This window comes from Xyrauchen texanus, chromosome 13 (assembly GCF_025860055.1).
Source record: "Xyrauchen texanus isolate HMW12.3.18 chromosome 13, RBS_HiC_50CHRs, whole genome shotgun sequence".
Taxonomy (NCBI): Eukaryota; Metazoa; Chordata; class Actinopteri; order Cypriniformes; family Catostomidae; genus Xyrauchen; species Xyrauchen texanus.
Genome location: NC_068288.1, coordinates 1868634 through 1885146, shown reverse-complemented (window position 1 = coordinate 1885146; position 16513 = coordinate 1868634). Strand labels below are relative to the sequence as shown.

At 38.6% G+C, this 16513-nt stretch overlaps 1 protein-coding gene across 2 annotated transcripts in view; it reads left to right on the top strand.

Annotated features, from left to right (window-relative positions):
- kynu (kynureninase) overlaps nt 1-16236 on the top strand; it is a 26128-nt gene extending 9892 nt beyond the window's left edge. For both annotated transcript variants that reach the window (XM_052141405.1, XM_052141404.1), the window contains 11 exons: nt 792-874; nt 2131-2192; nt 2280-2351; nt 5034-5108; nt 5194-5340; nt 8372-8470; nt 8563-8636; nt 8719-8771; nt 9019-9104; nt 12313-12543; nt 14817-16236. In XM_052141405.1, the coding sequence (XP_051997365.1) occupies nt 792-874; nt 2131-2192; nt 2280-2351; nt 5034-5108; nt 5194-5340; nt 8372-8470; nt 8563-8636; nt 8719-8771; nt 9019-9104; nt 12313-12543; nt 14817-14948 (1114 nt within the window). In that variant the 3' untranslated portion in view covers nt 14949-16236. The remainder of the gene's footprint in view (nt 1-791; nt 875-2130; nt 2193-2279; nt 2352-5033; nt 5109-5193; nt 5341-8371; nt 8471-8562; nt 8637-8718; nt 8772-9018; nt 9105-12312; nt 12544-14816) is intronic.
- The last annotated feature ends 277 nt before the right edge of the window (nt 16237-16513 follow it).

Here is a 16513-nt window from a genome sequence, read left to right as displayed (position 1 = left end):
CACGTCTTGGAATTTCACCATATCTCTGCCAACAATTCGCATGTCATTCCTCCTACCTCAATTCTCAAGGTCTTTAAGCTTGTCAAAAATGTTGTTCTAAATCTGCCTTGGTTGCCAATGGATTAGCAGCCAATTCCTTCTCAGATGACTCCAGATAATCGATCCTCGCATGCCATCACGTGACCTCAATTTGAAGAAGCTTCAAAGGGAATTAGGAAGAGATTTATTAAGGAGATTAATTTTGACACTATTTTAACACTGAAGTTTATTGTATATTTATTGTACATTTATTTTATAGGAATTTACTTTTTTTTTTACATATACTTTTTCAACATACAGTTAAGTAAATGTTCTTACCGAATAAAATAAATGAATAAATAAAAATCCTGTTAAAATTACTAAATTTGTACATGATACTACAGGTATTGTTACTACAGTAAAACTAGCTTGGTATTAGCCACCAATCTCGCTGCAAAAAGAATTATATGACAGAAAGATTATAACAGCTTCTTATACAGTTTGAAGGTGATCACATATGAATTTACTATGAAATTCACTTGATGCATGTTTTTCATAGTTGTTGACATAAACACTACAAAAAAAACAATTGAAAAATAACAAACGAACAACTGAAGACACATACAGTAAGTTATTTATAATGTACTAATATAAATATATAATCATTGTGCATTAGTACAATACAATGAATACTTCAGATATTTCAGTGTGTAAGTATGTAATACTACAGTGATCATAACCCACATTCTATCTGACCTTGCCAATGTTTCCAGGGGCATTCATGGTCACACTGAGGGGTCACGACCTTGGGCCTGGGCCGAAGAAAACCTGGAGAGTCAGATGGCAATGGTCGTAGGTAATTAAGAGATTCTTAATAAAGAGTTTGTAAGTTAGTTTCAGTTTGATTGTTCACACACAGTCACATCAGAATGCTGGAGATCATGGGGTAAATCTGCTCTGCATATCAGTTTCTATGGGATCTATAAAGCCAATGAGATGCCAGTAACTTTAAGGTAAACAGGGACAAGAGAGGACTTTACCCCCTCGTATAATCATTTATCCTTTGGATTCAGAGTGAATGGCTTTTATAGAGTTGTGAGTGGTCAGGTTTTGCCTTCACTGTGTGGAGCGATCAACAGTCACCACGTTGGAAGCGAAAACAGCTAAATCTAAACACTTAATTATGTGTGTGTGTGTGTGTGTGTGTGTGTGTGTGTGTGTATTTAAAATAAACATGCAGAAAGGTTTGTGTGAGGTTAAAGGAATAGAAAATCCTATTTGCTAAGTGTAAAATTAAGAGACATCAGTGGAAAGTCCCCACCATGACAACAAACGAGTATGTGTGTGTGTGTGTGTGTGTGTGTGTGTGTGTGTGTGTGTGTGTGTGTGTGTGTGTGTGTGTGTGAGCGTGTATTTATCACTTTGTGGGTACCAAATGTCCCCATAAGGATAGTAAAACCCAAAACTTTTGACCTTGTGGGGACATTTTGTCGGTCCCCATGAGGAAAACAGCTTATAAATCATACTAAATTATGTTTTTTGAAAATGTAAAAATGCAGAATGTTTTCTGTGAGGGTTAGGTTTAGAGGTAGGGTTAGGTTTAGGGGATAGAATATAAAGTTTGTACAGTATAAAAACCATTATGTCTATGGAAAGTCCCCATAAAACATGGAAACACAACATGTGTGTGTGTGTGTGTGTGTGTGTGTGTGTGTGTGTGTGTGTGTGTGTGTGTGTGTGTGTGTGTGAGCGTGTATTTATCACTTTGTGGGGACCAAATGTCCCCATAAGGATAGTAAAACCCGAAATTTTTGACCTTGTGGGGACATTTTGTCGGTCCCCATGAGGAAAACAGCTTATAAATCATACTAAATTATGTTTTTTGAAAAGGTAAAAATGCAGAAAGTTTTCTGTGAGGGTTAGGTTTAGGGGTAGGGTTAGGTTTAGGGGATAGAATATAAAGTTTGTACAGTATAAAAACCATTATGTCTATGGAAAGTCCCCATAAAACATGGAAACACAACATGTGTGTGTGTGTGTGTGTGTGTGTGTGTGTGTGTGTGTGTGTGTGTGTGTGTGTGTGTGTGTGTGTGTGTTTTAATGTTTCAACAGGTGCTAAACCTGAGGAAGTGGCTCTGATGAATGGCTTGACAGTCAATTTGCATCTTCTGATGGTGAAAACAGTCACAAAAACATTTGCAAATGTGTGAAAATGTTAAAATATATCTTTATGATCCTCTGTCTTTGTATGATCCTCGCAGCTTTCCTTCTACAACCCGACTCCAAAACGGCACAAAATTCTTCTTGAGGACAAGGCCTTCCCGTCAGACCACGTATGTAAAACATGTTTGCACTCATGCACGTTACATACAATATAGTTATTGTACTATTGATTTATAAATATAATCATATTACAAATGAAATATGACACAGAAACCATACAATACTTAAACAATACTTTGACTAACATTCAGTCACAAAAAACATAAAATATCTTTACAAAACAAGATAAATTTATTTAAGATATTGGGGGAAACAACAATTATGTTGGTTGGGTTATGTTGGTTCTATAAGAAGAAGATAAAATGTCAATGGGGTAAGAAAATGCTATTTGTTTACTTTGAATCAAGTTTTATTTTTTCTTAGGACATTGGCAAATTGTTTTGTCTTTTAAGCATAAATGTTACTAAATAGTTTGATTTCTCTGAAAATATCTCCTGTCATTTTACTTCTGCAGAAAATGTATCTTGTTTTAACAAAAATTCTCAGTAAGAAAATATTATTTTGCAGCGTACTGCATAAGATAAATTTCATATTGAGTATTATTGTTTTGTTATATATTTATATATGTGTGTGTGTGTGTGTGTGTGTGCAGGGTGCATGAACCCTATTGTGTTTTTTACTAATTTTAGTTGTTCAAGCCCGAAGGTATAGAAATCCTATTGTTTTTCTAAGGATTTTTATTATTATTATCATCATTCTTTCCTAAAACTGATCATGCAGACCAAACTGAAAAGCTTAGTGACTTGAAACTTTGGGGAAAGGTAGTACTCCTCCAGTCTACAAAGTCTCACCTGATCGTTCTCACGGTGGCGCTACAGTGATCAAAACAAACAAATCACGTTTTTGGCCATAACTCTTACACCGTAAGGGCTAGAGACAAAAGTCTTTTTTCAAATGATTCCTTGTGCCAGAATATAGAGTCATTCTAAGGACACATAAAAACAATTGTGCATCTCCACTTCTTGGTGGCACTATAAAAGTAAAAAACATTCAAATGGATCTAACTATGGAATGGCTGGGCTGATCAACTTGACATTTTGCATGCAGTGTCTGAGTCTAAGGTGCCATCAAGGTCTATTAGGACAGTCACATATCTAGAAAAACAAGGCCATCATCAACAAAATAATTTTGTAGCTCTATTTGATCTAGTCCTTGTCCATTCACCCAATCGGAACCAATCCAGTGCAGAAAGTTTATCTGGAGTCCCATTATATATATAATTATCAAAAAAAGTTTTAACCTTCTATTCAATGTCACACAGCTGCACCAAATTTAAGCTGTGGGCACTGCCACTTTTACTTAAACAGTTATGACTCTTGAATGGAATGAGATATTTTCAGATTTTCAGAGACACTTATTATGTATGGGGTCATTCGGTGGACAAATGAAAAAATTGCATACCTTTGCCTCTTGGTGGTGCTATAAGTCAGGAATATAAAAAATACAAAATCTGTGCGATACCTCACCTGATGTATCTCAAATTAAGGCATTTTAACATTGTTTTAGTTGTTATCTAATTAATACTTAATATCTTGTGCATATGAACTTAAAGGCTTGAACCCCGGTAAATCGCTGTTTGCAGCTAAATTTATTATAATTTTTTTTTTCTGCCCTAAAGTGCAGACCAAACCATAAGGCTTAGAGACTTGAAATTTGGGGAAAGGTAGCACTCCTCCAGTCTACAACGGTGGCACTACAGTGATCAAAACAAAAACAAACAAATCACATTTTGGACCATAACTCTTGGGGCATAAGGACTAGAGACAGAATTTTAAAAAGAGTTTTGCCCCAAGTCAGAACTTGTCCCAGGCCATTCGCCCGATCGGAACCAAACCAGTGCAGATAGATTCAGCAATGTGAATATGAAAAGTGTGAATATGAACAGTTATCAAAGGAATTTGTACATTTTGATTCATCGTCAAACAGTATGGCAAAATGCGCATAGTAGGCGGGGCCACTTTTACTAAATTGGTTATAACTCTTGAATGGAATGAGATATTATCACCAAATTTGGTACACTTATGTATGAGGTAATTCTGAGGACACAAACTTGTGCACCTCTGCCTCATGTTGGCGCTATAATTATTAAAAACAAAACTGGCTCTAACTATGGAACTGTTGGTGTGATCGACTTGTAATTTTGCATGCAGTTTATTTGTCCAAGGTGTCATCAAGGCCTCATGGCTGCCATCGACCAATCAGCTTTCAGCAGCTTTTATATAGTTATTTGTATTATTTGGCATCAACTGGATAATTTCAGTCAATTCTGATTATTTTGGTTATTTCTTCACACACTCACACACACACACACACGCTGTGTTCGAAATATTGGTAGGGTTATTCAGCAGTCTCTTAACATGGAGTGGTGGTGGCGTAGTGGGCTAAAGCACGTAACTGTAAATCAGAAGGTCGCTGGTTCGATCCCCACAGCCACCACCATTGTGTCCTTGAGCAAGGCACTTAACTCCAGGTTGCTCCAGGGGAATTGTCCCTGTAATAAGTGCACTGTAAGTCGCTTTGAATAAAAGCATCTGCCAAATGCATAAATGTAAATGTAATGTAACTTATTCCTAATTTTCATACTGTTCACACACAAATATACATCTGCTTTGATTTATTTGCTAATGTCAGTAAGATAAGAATGGATGAATGAATGAAGGGCGACAGTGATAACAATTCTTATAATTGTAAAAGACTCAGTTTGTCATATTTGTGTGGCATGACTGTTACAGTACGCCGTTGAATCTCAGATCCGCCTCAGAGGATATATTCCGGCTGATAGCATGCTTCTCATTAAACCCAGACAGGTAATGACATCACTTCCTGTCTCATCACTATAGTATAATTATGATGTCACGGCAGACAGGAAGAGCTCTCTGTGCACTCTTTCAGGGAGAAGACACTATCAGAATGGAGGATATGCTGTCAGTCATTGAGCGTGAGGGAGAGGTGATTGCTGTGATCATGCTCAGTGGAGTTCAGTATTACACCGGTCAGTTCTTCGACATGCAAGCCATCACGAAAGCAGGACACGGCAAGGTCAGTTTAGTTACCTACTGCACATAAAGGCTGTGTATGATACAGCAAGATCTCACTCAGATTTCCTCTGATTTATGTCTCTGATTCATACATGGAAAGCACAACAGTCAGATTAATAGAGTAATAGAGTCTCTTTTTACTAAAGAAGTATTTATTTTATCCAGAGAAATTGATATTTAACAATAATGTAAAAATGTCTGAAAACATTGCAACCATGAGGTTGTTAATATGTAATGGTGTATGCTTAAGTAGAAGGTACAAGTGTGATTTCAACATAATAATAATAATAAAAATGCTCATTACCAAATTCCCAGTGAAGAACTACACTACCCATAAAGTGTGATCCACCAATCAGAGCAAGCAAGTACTCACAAGCATTGTGAAATGCTTAACTATCTCACTACTGCTTATTTATTTGTATTAGAGCTGTAAATAATTTAAAGTTTTAATCATATTATTTGATTGTTTGATTAATTAATTGCAATTAGGGCTGTCGAGTTAACGCGTTAATAACGCGCGATTCATTATACAAAAAATATAGGGGCAGTAACTGAAATTTCAGCTGTGTGAGCAACACAGTTTATACAGTGAAGAAAACAACACAGATATGCGTTACTAAGGGTTCAAATGCGAACTAAGGGATCTCAATATGTGTTTAAAGATTGAGTATTAAACTATATTTAACTTGACACAGTGACCTAAACATTTAATTTTTATGACGCAACACACCCGAGACAAGCATGTCTGACGCAGGTCGTATGGTAGGGTGACCACTTTCCCGCATTTTGGAAAGCTTTGTCCCGCGTCCCGTAAGTCATATGCAGTGTCCCGCATTTCAGTTTTGTCTGTATAATTTTTTATCTTTATTATTATTTCGGCATCATTTATTTCATAGTCATTTAATTACAAAATCACTATAAAAAAGTTAATAAGAAAACACTGAAGAACACGCGCAGCGCAGCCTTTTTTTCTTGCCAGAGCGGGAAAACACTGGAAAAAAAACTGCAACAGAAAAATCCGGAGCTCCCAAGAAGAAAAAGTGTCTTTGTTCGTATAATAAAGAATTTGAGAAAATATATACATGGTTAAAACCAGTTACAGGTAACCCTAAAAAAGGAGAGTGCAGGGTATGCCACCGAAGTTTCACGGACAGCTCTGCTGAAGCATTTCAGTGCCCCAAACATGACAGCTCTGATATCTTTGGCTTTGAGCAATCCTGTCACCAACGCGTTCGTTCGTGGAGAGGGTGTTTTCACTGATGACCGCTGCGTGGACAGAGACAAGGAACTGAGCATCTGTGGACCTCATCAAAAGTGAACTCCTGGTGAAAGTGAACACCTACACCTGCCAGGAGTTCTACAGTCATAATGAATGAGAAGGCCAGATCAGACAAAAAAATTTAATTCAAGATGCACTAAATCTGGTAAGATCGCATTTAATCTTTCTAGTCTTTAATAATGGAATTTATGTGCTTATTTGGAAATGTGCTTTTTAACGATTAGATTATTATTTTCACTTCATTATATTTACATTGAGTAGGTCTGAGCTGTTAAAATTAGTTTGTATCATAGCCCTTATGCCAAACTGAGTGACGTTCACTGCGCCGTCATTAACATTTAACATCACTGCAAAAATACATCTAATATAAAATCAATATTTATTCACCTAGTACAATAATAGTAAGTTATCTCTCCCTCGTGTCCCGCATTGTCCCGCAAAATCAGGTCTACTGACCTGCAACAGAGCAATAGCCAGGTGGTCACCCTATCGTATGGTCTTTACCTCACAAATATTTAATTACCGGTGAAGGAGGTGTCCTTTAAACTGTTACACCGTTTTTAACAGTCAATCTTTATTTAAGAAACATGCTCCCTGAAATAGATGCACTTTGCTCCTTCTGTAATGCTGTAGATGAATTTGCCCCTCAACCTTTTTGGGAATGTGCCCACGCAGTACTATTTTGGAGAATTTGTTTTAAATATATTATTTAAATACTCTTTGTTCCTCCAACAACTCCAAAGCATTGAAAACCATTGCACTATGTAATGAATATAATTAAATCTCCCAACTGATTGACAAATTCACTTGTGAAATGGATTGCTGTGAACTGTGCGCCAATGATTGACTTATGATCAATAATATGGTAGTAAACAATACATTGTATTCGAAAGCCACTTTTATATTGTTTTATCAATGATTAACTCTTCTGCTACAATAATGTTACAATACAATATTTAAAAATATTTAAAGATAACTATGTATAATTATTTCATCATTATGTATTGAATTATTGTTATATGAGGGGCCTTCTCAGCAAATATTTGTATATGCGATTAATTAATCGGGACACCATGTAATTAATTTGATTAAAAAATGTAATCGATTGACAGCCCTAATTGAAATTAATTGCAAATATCAGTATTTGCAGAGAAAGCCCCTCCAAATAAAAATAATTCAATAATAAATTATAATATTTAAATAATTTTAAATATGATTTAGAATTAATATAATTTGCCAGAAGATTAAAATACATTGTATTTTTTTGGCAGACGAACAAATATTATTCTTTCCATATTATTGAGCATAAGTCTGTCAAGCCTATCACATAAAATTCACAGCAATCCATTTTCTAATGAAACTCGTCAATCTGTGCAAGGTAGATTTATTGTCAGGGCCTTTCTAAGGATGTGTCAAAGTACACATGCATCAGACGGACACTTTTTGAACACAGTGTAATGTTTAACATAGTTTTACAAGTTTGTCTCAAGATTCCTGAATTCAGTGTTGAGTAAATATACAGTCTTGTACCTTTATTGTAATTTCCCCCCAAAATATCTCTCTCTCATATATATATATATATATGTATTTAAATGTATATTATATGTATAGTTTATGATTTTCCCACAACTACACTCACCCCGAAAGATCAACATGAATCTTTGCTTAATATCAAATATTGTTTTAAAAATAAAATTCACTCATACACATACTGGATATGCACAAATCTCACTTTAAATGTGTGTGTGTTCAGGGATGTTTTGTAGGTTTTGATTGCGCACATGCTGTGGGTAACGTAGAACTGCGACTTCATGACTGGAATGTGGATTTTGCTTGTTGGTGCTCTTATAAGGTACGTCTGTTTGTAGTATGTCAGTTTATCCATGATTATATAATATATATATATATATATGTATGCATGCGTGTTTAATATGTTTTGTTCAGTATGTGAATTCAGGAGCTGGTGGTTTAGCAGGTGCATTTATACATGAAAAACATATTTACACCATCAAACCAGCGTGAGTATCATGCAGACACTTTATAGTGTTTATATGTTAAATAAACACACTCATGCAGTGTGTGTGTGTGTGTGTGTGTCAGGCTGTTGGGCTGGTGGGGTCACAACCTGAAAACCAGATTTCACATGAACAATGGTATTTATCTCATGCTTTACCTCAAATCATTCTTTCATTTACATACTGTAAACCAAATGTTCAACAAACATTTACATAAATATAATTTAACTACCAGTTAAAGACAATTACATAATATGATATATAAAAAAGGATTGTCTACAGTATGTATCCACAGATGAGATGATTATATAATGTGGTTTATCAAGTGTTCATCTGATGCATGGAGAAATATCTGAAGTGTGTTGATAGAAATATCATTGTGCAGAAATGGAGCTTCAGTCTGGTGTAAATGGATTCCGCCTGTCAAACCAGCCCATCTTATTGGTGTGCCCCCTACAGGCCAGTCTAGAGGTCTGACCACTTCAGATAACACACAATGCAAAATAATACAACATACATACCCGTTACAACATATGACAACCTTTATACAGCATATTGACAACACCGCTTGACACTTTCCAAGAATAATTTACCAAAAGGTACATTCTTATGCGTTGGCATTTCCATCTGAAATATGTCCATAACTCATTAATCCTGGAGTACTCATACCATGCTATACAAATTATTTTATCTTCTGTCTCATTTAATTCAAGGTCACACTACAACTGAAGAAGTGATATTAGAACAACATAAAAGAAAAAAAAAAAAAGGGTGCAGTAGATACCAATGGCTGGTAGTGGAGTTACTGCTAACTAAAAGATCTGGGAACCAGTAACTCCACTGGAAATATGCATGTTTAAGTTGATATTCAAGATAGAGAAAGTTTACAAAACAAAAATGCAACCATTGATCTTAATATCACTTAATTAATAATATTATAAGACATTTCAATTAATAATCTATAATAAAAGGCATAACAGGGAAAATATTTTTAGTTAAAGTCTCTGTGTTGGTGCAGCCATTTCTGAATATGATAACCGGTAAAACATGCTTACTACTCGGTATTCTGTTGAACCGGAACCGGAACATTTTTATTTGTATATCCATTTATGGAAGACAGGTCACATACACATGACGTGAGCAGTATGAGGGCACACCTATTACAAATGTCAACACTCTGAAAACGAACGATTTGCCATTTCAAATGGTCAGTTTTCATGGACTTTCACTAAACAAAAATGCAACATGTACAGCACATGTAAGGGTTTTTAATTAAGACTACTGACATTAGAATTAATAACAATTGTTTTTAATAAAAAAAAAAAAATGTCCTATTTTTATTGTAATTTTTTAAACTGGAATAATGTCTCTACTCATGGATAAGTCATTCATATTTCAAGCTCTTAGAGAATTTAAGAAGTACAGTTATTGTAATTGTTTATAATAATCTTAGATGTTCCCTATAAAAAGCTTTGATGCTGCACTGATTTAGCGCTTTGGGAATGTCTTTTGAGGAGTGACCAGCTGGGAATATGTGTGCAACATGTCAATGAAATTGACTGGAATTTATAGCCTCTGCTGGTGACATCATCAGGATGTGACGGAACCAGGGGCTATAAATAGATGTGCCACAGGTGCATCGTCAGGTCTTTTGTCTTCAGACCATTCTGTGTGTGTTGTGCTTCTATGCCTGTCAAAACTTTCTACTTTCCTCTGATAGGAGTTAGATTTGTAAAACAGTATGCAGAAAACCTTTCTTTCTTCCTTAACATGAGCAAACGTTGTGTGTTTCCATGTTTACGCCATATGACTGAAGCAGACACACAGCAGTTTTGTTTTGTGTGTTTGGGGGACACAACGATCAATCTCATGGATTCATATTTTCATATAGAAATACTGCCACAACACCGGAAGTTCCTGAGGTTTGTTTTCGGGGGTGAAGCTTTCCAATATCGGGTTCTTCCATTCGGCCTAGCCTTATCACCCTGCACATTCACAAAGTTCATGGATGCAGCACTGGCTCCTCTGCGACTTCAGGGCATCCACATTCTGAAGTATATAGACGACTGGCTGATACTAGCACAGTCACAAGAACTGGCATTACAGCACAGGAATATCGTCTTATCTCATCTGGTTTCTCTGGGTTTGAGACTCAATAAGTGTTCTCTCTCCCACTCAGAGAACAACATATCTAGGGATCGTATGGGATTCGATTGTCTCCCGCTCGAATCTAGACCATTCAGAATACCCTGAGCAAAGTCAGGCTGGGCCAAGGTTGCACTGTTTGTCAGTATCAACGAATACTAGGTCTCATGGCATCTGAGTCCTCGTGATTCCTTTGAGCCTTCTGCACATGAGACCGTTTCAGTTGTGGCTCAAAGCCAGGGGATTTCATAGCACCGTGGGCTACATCCCCTTTCTATGTGGTTCAGACCCCGGTTCCTCACCTTGTGTCCCAATCTAGGTGCGTCTTGCCATCGCAAGTTGCTAACGACAGACACCTCCCTGTCGGGCTGGGGTGCATTCTTAAGTGGTCATCCAGCTCAAAGGGAATGGGAGGGTCATCAGCTCGATTGGCATATCAACTGTCTCAAGTTGATGGCTGTATTTCTGGCCCTGAAGTACTTCCTCCTGTATCTGAGAGGCTGCCATGTCTTGGTGCGGGTGGACAATACAGCGGCAGTCTCTTACATAAACTATCAAGGAGGTCTAGGGTCACGTCAGCTAAACAGACTGGCACGGCAGATTCTCCTTTGGGCCCAGGGCAAGCTGCTGTCGATCAGAGAAGTTTATATACCTGGATGCCTGAATGTGGGAGCGGATTTTTGCATTCTTGTGAGCACAAACTACACAACCGTAAGGGGTTCAGACATCCGCAATGCGGCAGCATGGGTATTCTCGTTCCCAAAGCACTAAATCAGCGCAGCATCAAAGTGTAGCTTTTGATAGGGAATGTCTCTGGTTACTTAACTGTAACCCTTGTTCCCTGAAAAAGTGGAATGAGAAGCTGTGCTTCATTGACGCTCTGAGGATGCCCCGGGACTGCTCTTCAGAAAAAATACCTGAAAAATACCTATTTATTGCCCCTGGTACCGGCAAATCCTGATGATGTCACCAGCAGAGGCTATAAATTCCAGTCAATTTCATTGACGTGTTGCACACATATTCACAGCTGGTCACTCCTCAAAAGACGTACCCAAATCACTAAATCAGTGCAGCATCTCGTTCCGCTTTTTCAGGGAATAAGGGTTATAGTTAAGTAACCCGAGACTATTCCAAGTTACAGATAAAATGTTATAAAATATATTTCTATTAGACATTATGTAGGATAAATTGCAGTTTTATCAGTAATAGCATCTGCCTCTACAACTGTAGAATTATGCAAATTCAGACAACTATAAAATATGTGTGAAAATTGAACATGTGATTTCTGCATTGACTGCTTTAAAAAATGTCATGACACACCAGTTTGTAGCTTATTCATGGAAAGTGCAGCATGTTGTTCGTTTTCTTTTAAAAACATGTTGTTAACCTCTTGTTTATCTGTTGACAATTCTATTTACACGAAATGAGTGGTTTGTTCAGCCAAAACACATATTATTAATTGTTTTGAAAGCCCATCAAGACCACCTTGCATATATTTGTTTTGTAATTATGATGCTTGTACTTGTCTGATCAGATTTTTAACAAGACGAGCATGAAGGACTTGAGGAGGAAGTCAGTGTTGTTGACAGGGTATCTGGAGTTTCTCATCAAACATTACTACTGTAAAGACGAGTTCCAACCTGACAAACCGTTCGTTGACATCATCACGCCCTCTGACCCCGAGCAGAGGGGCTGTCAGCTCTCGCTGTCTTTCTCTCTTCCAATCAAAGCTGTGTTTAAAGAGCTCGAGAGGAGAGGAATCGCTGTAAGTATAACATCTATTTATTATCTGACTTTATTTGTATTCTGCTGTATTCTTTATTCTTGACGATAAGCAAGTGTAAAACAGTACACAAACAGTAAAAAAAAAAAAAGTCTCAAATATATGATCATGAAAAATAATAAAAAATAAAACCTAAAAATAACTATCTGTGTGTAACACGTCAATGAACATTGACCGGAATTTATAGCCTCGGCTGGTGAGATCATTGGATGCACCTGTGGCCTGGCTATAAATAGATGCCTCACCAGCGTGTCGTCAGATCTAATTTCTTCAGAGTCATTCTGTGTGTGTGTGTCTCACAAGCCTGTCATAACTTTCTTTCCTCTGTTAGGAGTTAGAATTGGTTAGGCAGTGCGCAGTCAACCTTTTCTCCTTTCTCTTCTTTCTTAAAAAAAAAAAACGGACCTGTCTCTCTGCACGACCAAGCAGATGGCCTATGTCTGCTTTGGTCAGCACGGAGATACACTTATGGCTTAACCTATCAGGCATCTGAGACAAGGACAAAAACTTTCCTTCCCGATGCCCCGGTTTCGCCTTCTGGTTTATTTGGTGACGCTATGAATATAGTTATCACCAGGTTCCAGGAGGCAAAAAAGTCACGAGGAAGCATTATGCAATTCCTTCCTCACCACACTCAGGGGGAGGGGCCGCCGGCCACCCAGTCCCGCCCCGGTCCTTCTAGAAGGGAGGCTCTGAAGCAGAACGTGGCGAGTCGTGCTCCCTTGGGGCTGGACGCGCATACATGGCCCAGAATGCACCTGTATGTGTTTCCCTCTCCTAAAAGTTCATAATGCAGAACCAGTTAACAGCCAGATTGCTTCAGTTCTGGACTTTCTTCAGGAAGAACTGTCAGCAGGCACATCCCCCGCCTCTCTCATGATCTATGTGGCCGCCATTTCGGCTTGCCACGCCCTGATGGATGGGGAGCCCTTTAGGAGCCATCCTCTACTCGCTCACTACATTCGTGGAGCCATGAGACTGTGGCCTCCTGCTAGGGCCAGGACCTCTTCATAGGACTTAGCAATAGTCCTTGAGGGTCTGGTTGAGACCCCCATTGAACCTCTAGAATCAGCGTCTGACAGACTTCTGACTCTCAAGATGGTTTTTCTTATGGCATTACCTCTCTAAAGAGAATTGTGGACCTACAGGCTCTGTCTGTTTTGCCAGCCTGTTTAGAGTTTGCCCCAGGAATGACCAAAGCAATTTTGCACCCTCATCCTGACTACCTGCCTAAGGTGCCTTTCACGACCCTACATCTGGTCACTCTCTAAGTCTTCTGCTTCCCGCCATTTGCAACGCCAGAGCAGCAAAGACTCCACAGACTGTGTCCAGTCTGTGCCCTTTAGACTTACGTCCACCGCACTAGCCAGTGGCATATGTCAGGGCAACAATTCGTTTGTCATGGGAGCCACAACCAGGGGGCAGCCACCTCCAAGCAGACTATGTCACATTGGGTGAGGGACGCTACTGCCCTGACCTACGAGGCGTGCTGTCAAGCTTTGCCAGTAAGTATCAGGGCTCACTCTTCCAGAGGGCTCGTCTCCTCTAAGGCCTTGGCTAGAGGGGTCCCTCTGCAGCAAGTTTGTGATGCGGCAGGCTGGTCCTCTCTGCACAGATTCATAAAATTTTATAGTTTGGATGTTCATGCTACTCCGGGCTCTTATGTTCTTGAGTAGACATCTCAAGCTCATGTCTGACACCTCTCGCGTTCTTGTGAGCACACTTCACAACCGTAGGGGTCCAGACAGCCTCAGTGCGGTGGCGTGGGTATTCTCATTCCCAAAGTGCTTTTCTCAGCGCAGCATCCTAGTGAAGCTTTTTGTAAAGGGAACGTCTCGGGTTACGTGGTGTAAACCCAGTTCCCTGAAAAAAGTGGAATGAGATGCTGCACTGGGATGTCCCAGGACTGCTCTTCAGAAAAAATATCTGACGACACGCTGGTGACGCATCTATTTATAGCCAGGCCAGAGGTGCATCCAATGATCTCACCAGCCGAGGCTATAAATTCTGGTCAATGTTCACTGACGTGTTACATACATATTCACAGCTGGTCACAATGTAGGATTGTTCCCAAAGCGCTATTCTCAGCGCAGCATCTCGTTCCACTTTTTCAGGGAACAAGGGTTACACCACGTAACCCAAGACGTTTTTGGTCATAAAAAACAAAAACTAAATTAAATTCCTAGAATGGTAAGAATGCTATTAAGATTTCAGAGGATGTGAAGAGTGTGTTGTGTGTCTGTTGTGTCCCTCAGTGTGACCTGAGGGAACCGAATATCCTGCGGATCGCTCCAGTGCCTCTCTACAACACCTTCACTGACGTGCACCGCTTCATCACTGTACTGGGATCAGCTCTGAGCGCCACTGAAAAACTCCACTGCAGCTAACGCGTGTGTTTTCGTTGGCTGTTATTACTGCTCATCTAGTTACAAAAGGACTGTCAGTGTCTAGCTGACTATTACTGATCATTATATATCACTTTTATGTGCTGCAGTGAATAAAAATTACAATCCATAATTCAGCTTGTGTTCTGAGGGATTTCAAAGGGATTTGGTTTGTGTTAATGATTACAATGATATAAAGCACTTGAGTCTATGACAAATGGTCTAGGAGTTATTAGCAGATATGTGTTTTTGTTTGATGTAGCGCCCCCTATTGACCGATTTGGCCGAGTCCGTGTTTCTGAGTAGCGAGCAATACTACTACCATCTGACCAAGTTTCAAGTCTCTAGGCCTTAGGGCATGCTCTGTCCGATCAATTTTATGGTGGAATAATAATAATAAATATAGCTGCAAGCAGCAATGACGGGCCCAAGCGCAATGGGTCCATTTCCACTCTGTGGCTTCCGTAAAACAAAGCATGATGGTCACAGCTACAACTCAACATTAATGTAACCCAAAACATACAATGTGTAATAGATATATGCCACCATTCCAGTTTGACTACAACTTCATGTAATTTAATCCACTGCCATGACAACATTATTAAAGTGACATTTCCTTTCACCAGTTGGGGGCGCTACAGTTTAGGATGAGCTCCCAAACCTGATGGTTTGTAAAGCTGCATATCTCAGCAACTACAGTCCGAGTGAAAACAGCAAGGAAAAGTAAATTTCTCGCAACATCATATTGAAGGTTGACTTCACAGCTTGATGCACGCTACCTAGGGTCAATACCAAATGGATGGCTAGGATTAAAGGGGAGAGGTTTTGGTGCCTGTGAATCGCTGTCAGAGTACGAGGGATAAGACACAGTGTCAGGGAAGCGTTTACGCTTTCTAGCTGACTTGGGACCAGTGCGAGAATGGCCAGCCATACCCAAAATAATATGAGTAACAGTGTTAGTGTTACTGTGAGAATCAGTCATATGAGAAATAGAAACAAACAATACAGACACATTCATATACACCCAGTTTAGGGCTGCACGATTTTAGCACAAATCATAATTGTCGATTATTGCCTTTGATATTGTAATCGCGATTATTAATGTCCATTAAAATATTACCGTGATGTCACAAAGTAAACAACCGTGTGGTTCTTCAGAGAAGCAGATTTCAATGGTAGATATGAGCTGCGCTCCAGTTTCTTTTAAGCATTATAATGTATTGTATTATATATTGTAGTAATGTTTGTTAAGGTAAGACAAATAAAAACCTATTTTAAGTGGATGTCTATGATATGGAATAAATTTAATTATAGCTAAATTACTGCTTAAATTATTTATTCACATACAGTAAATAATATGGCATATTCAATATTCAAACTTATTAACAGCTGATTTAAATTGACCATGTTACTCTGTCCAGTAAGCCCTTACATGGAGAGACAGGGGACCATTCATCTCGTTAGATCTTCAATGGTGATCTTGTTCATGTAAGATCATCCTTAGATAATTTTTGTCCTCAGTGGTTGCACTCTGGAAATTAAAAACATTAATTTGTTTCAGAGTTTGT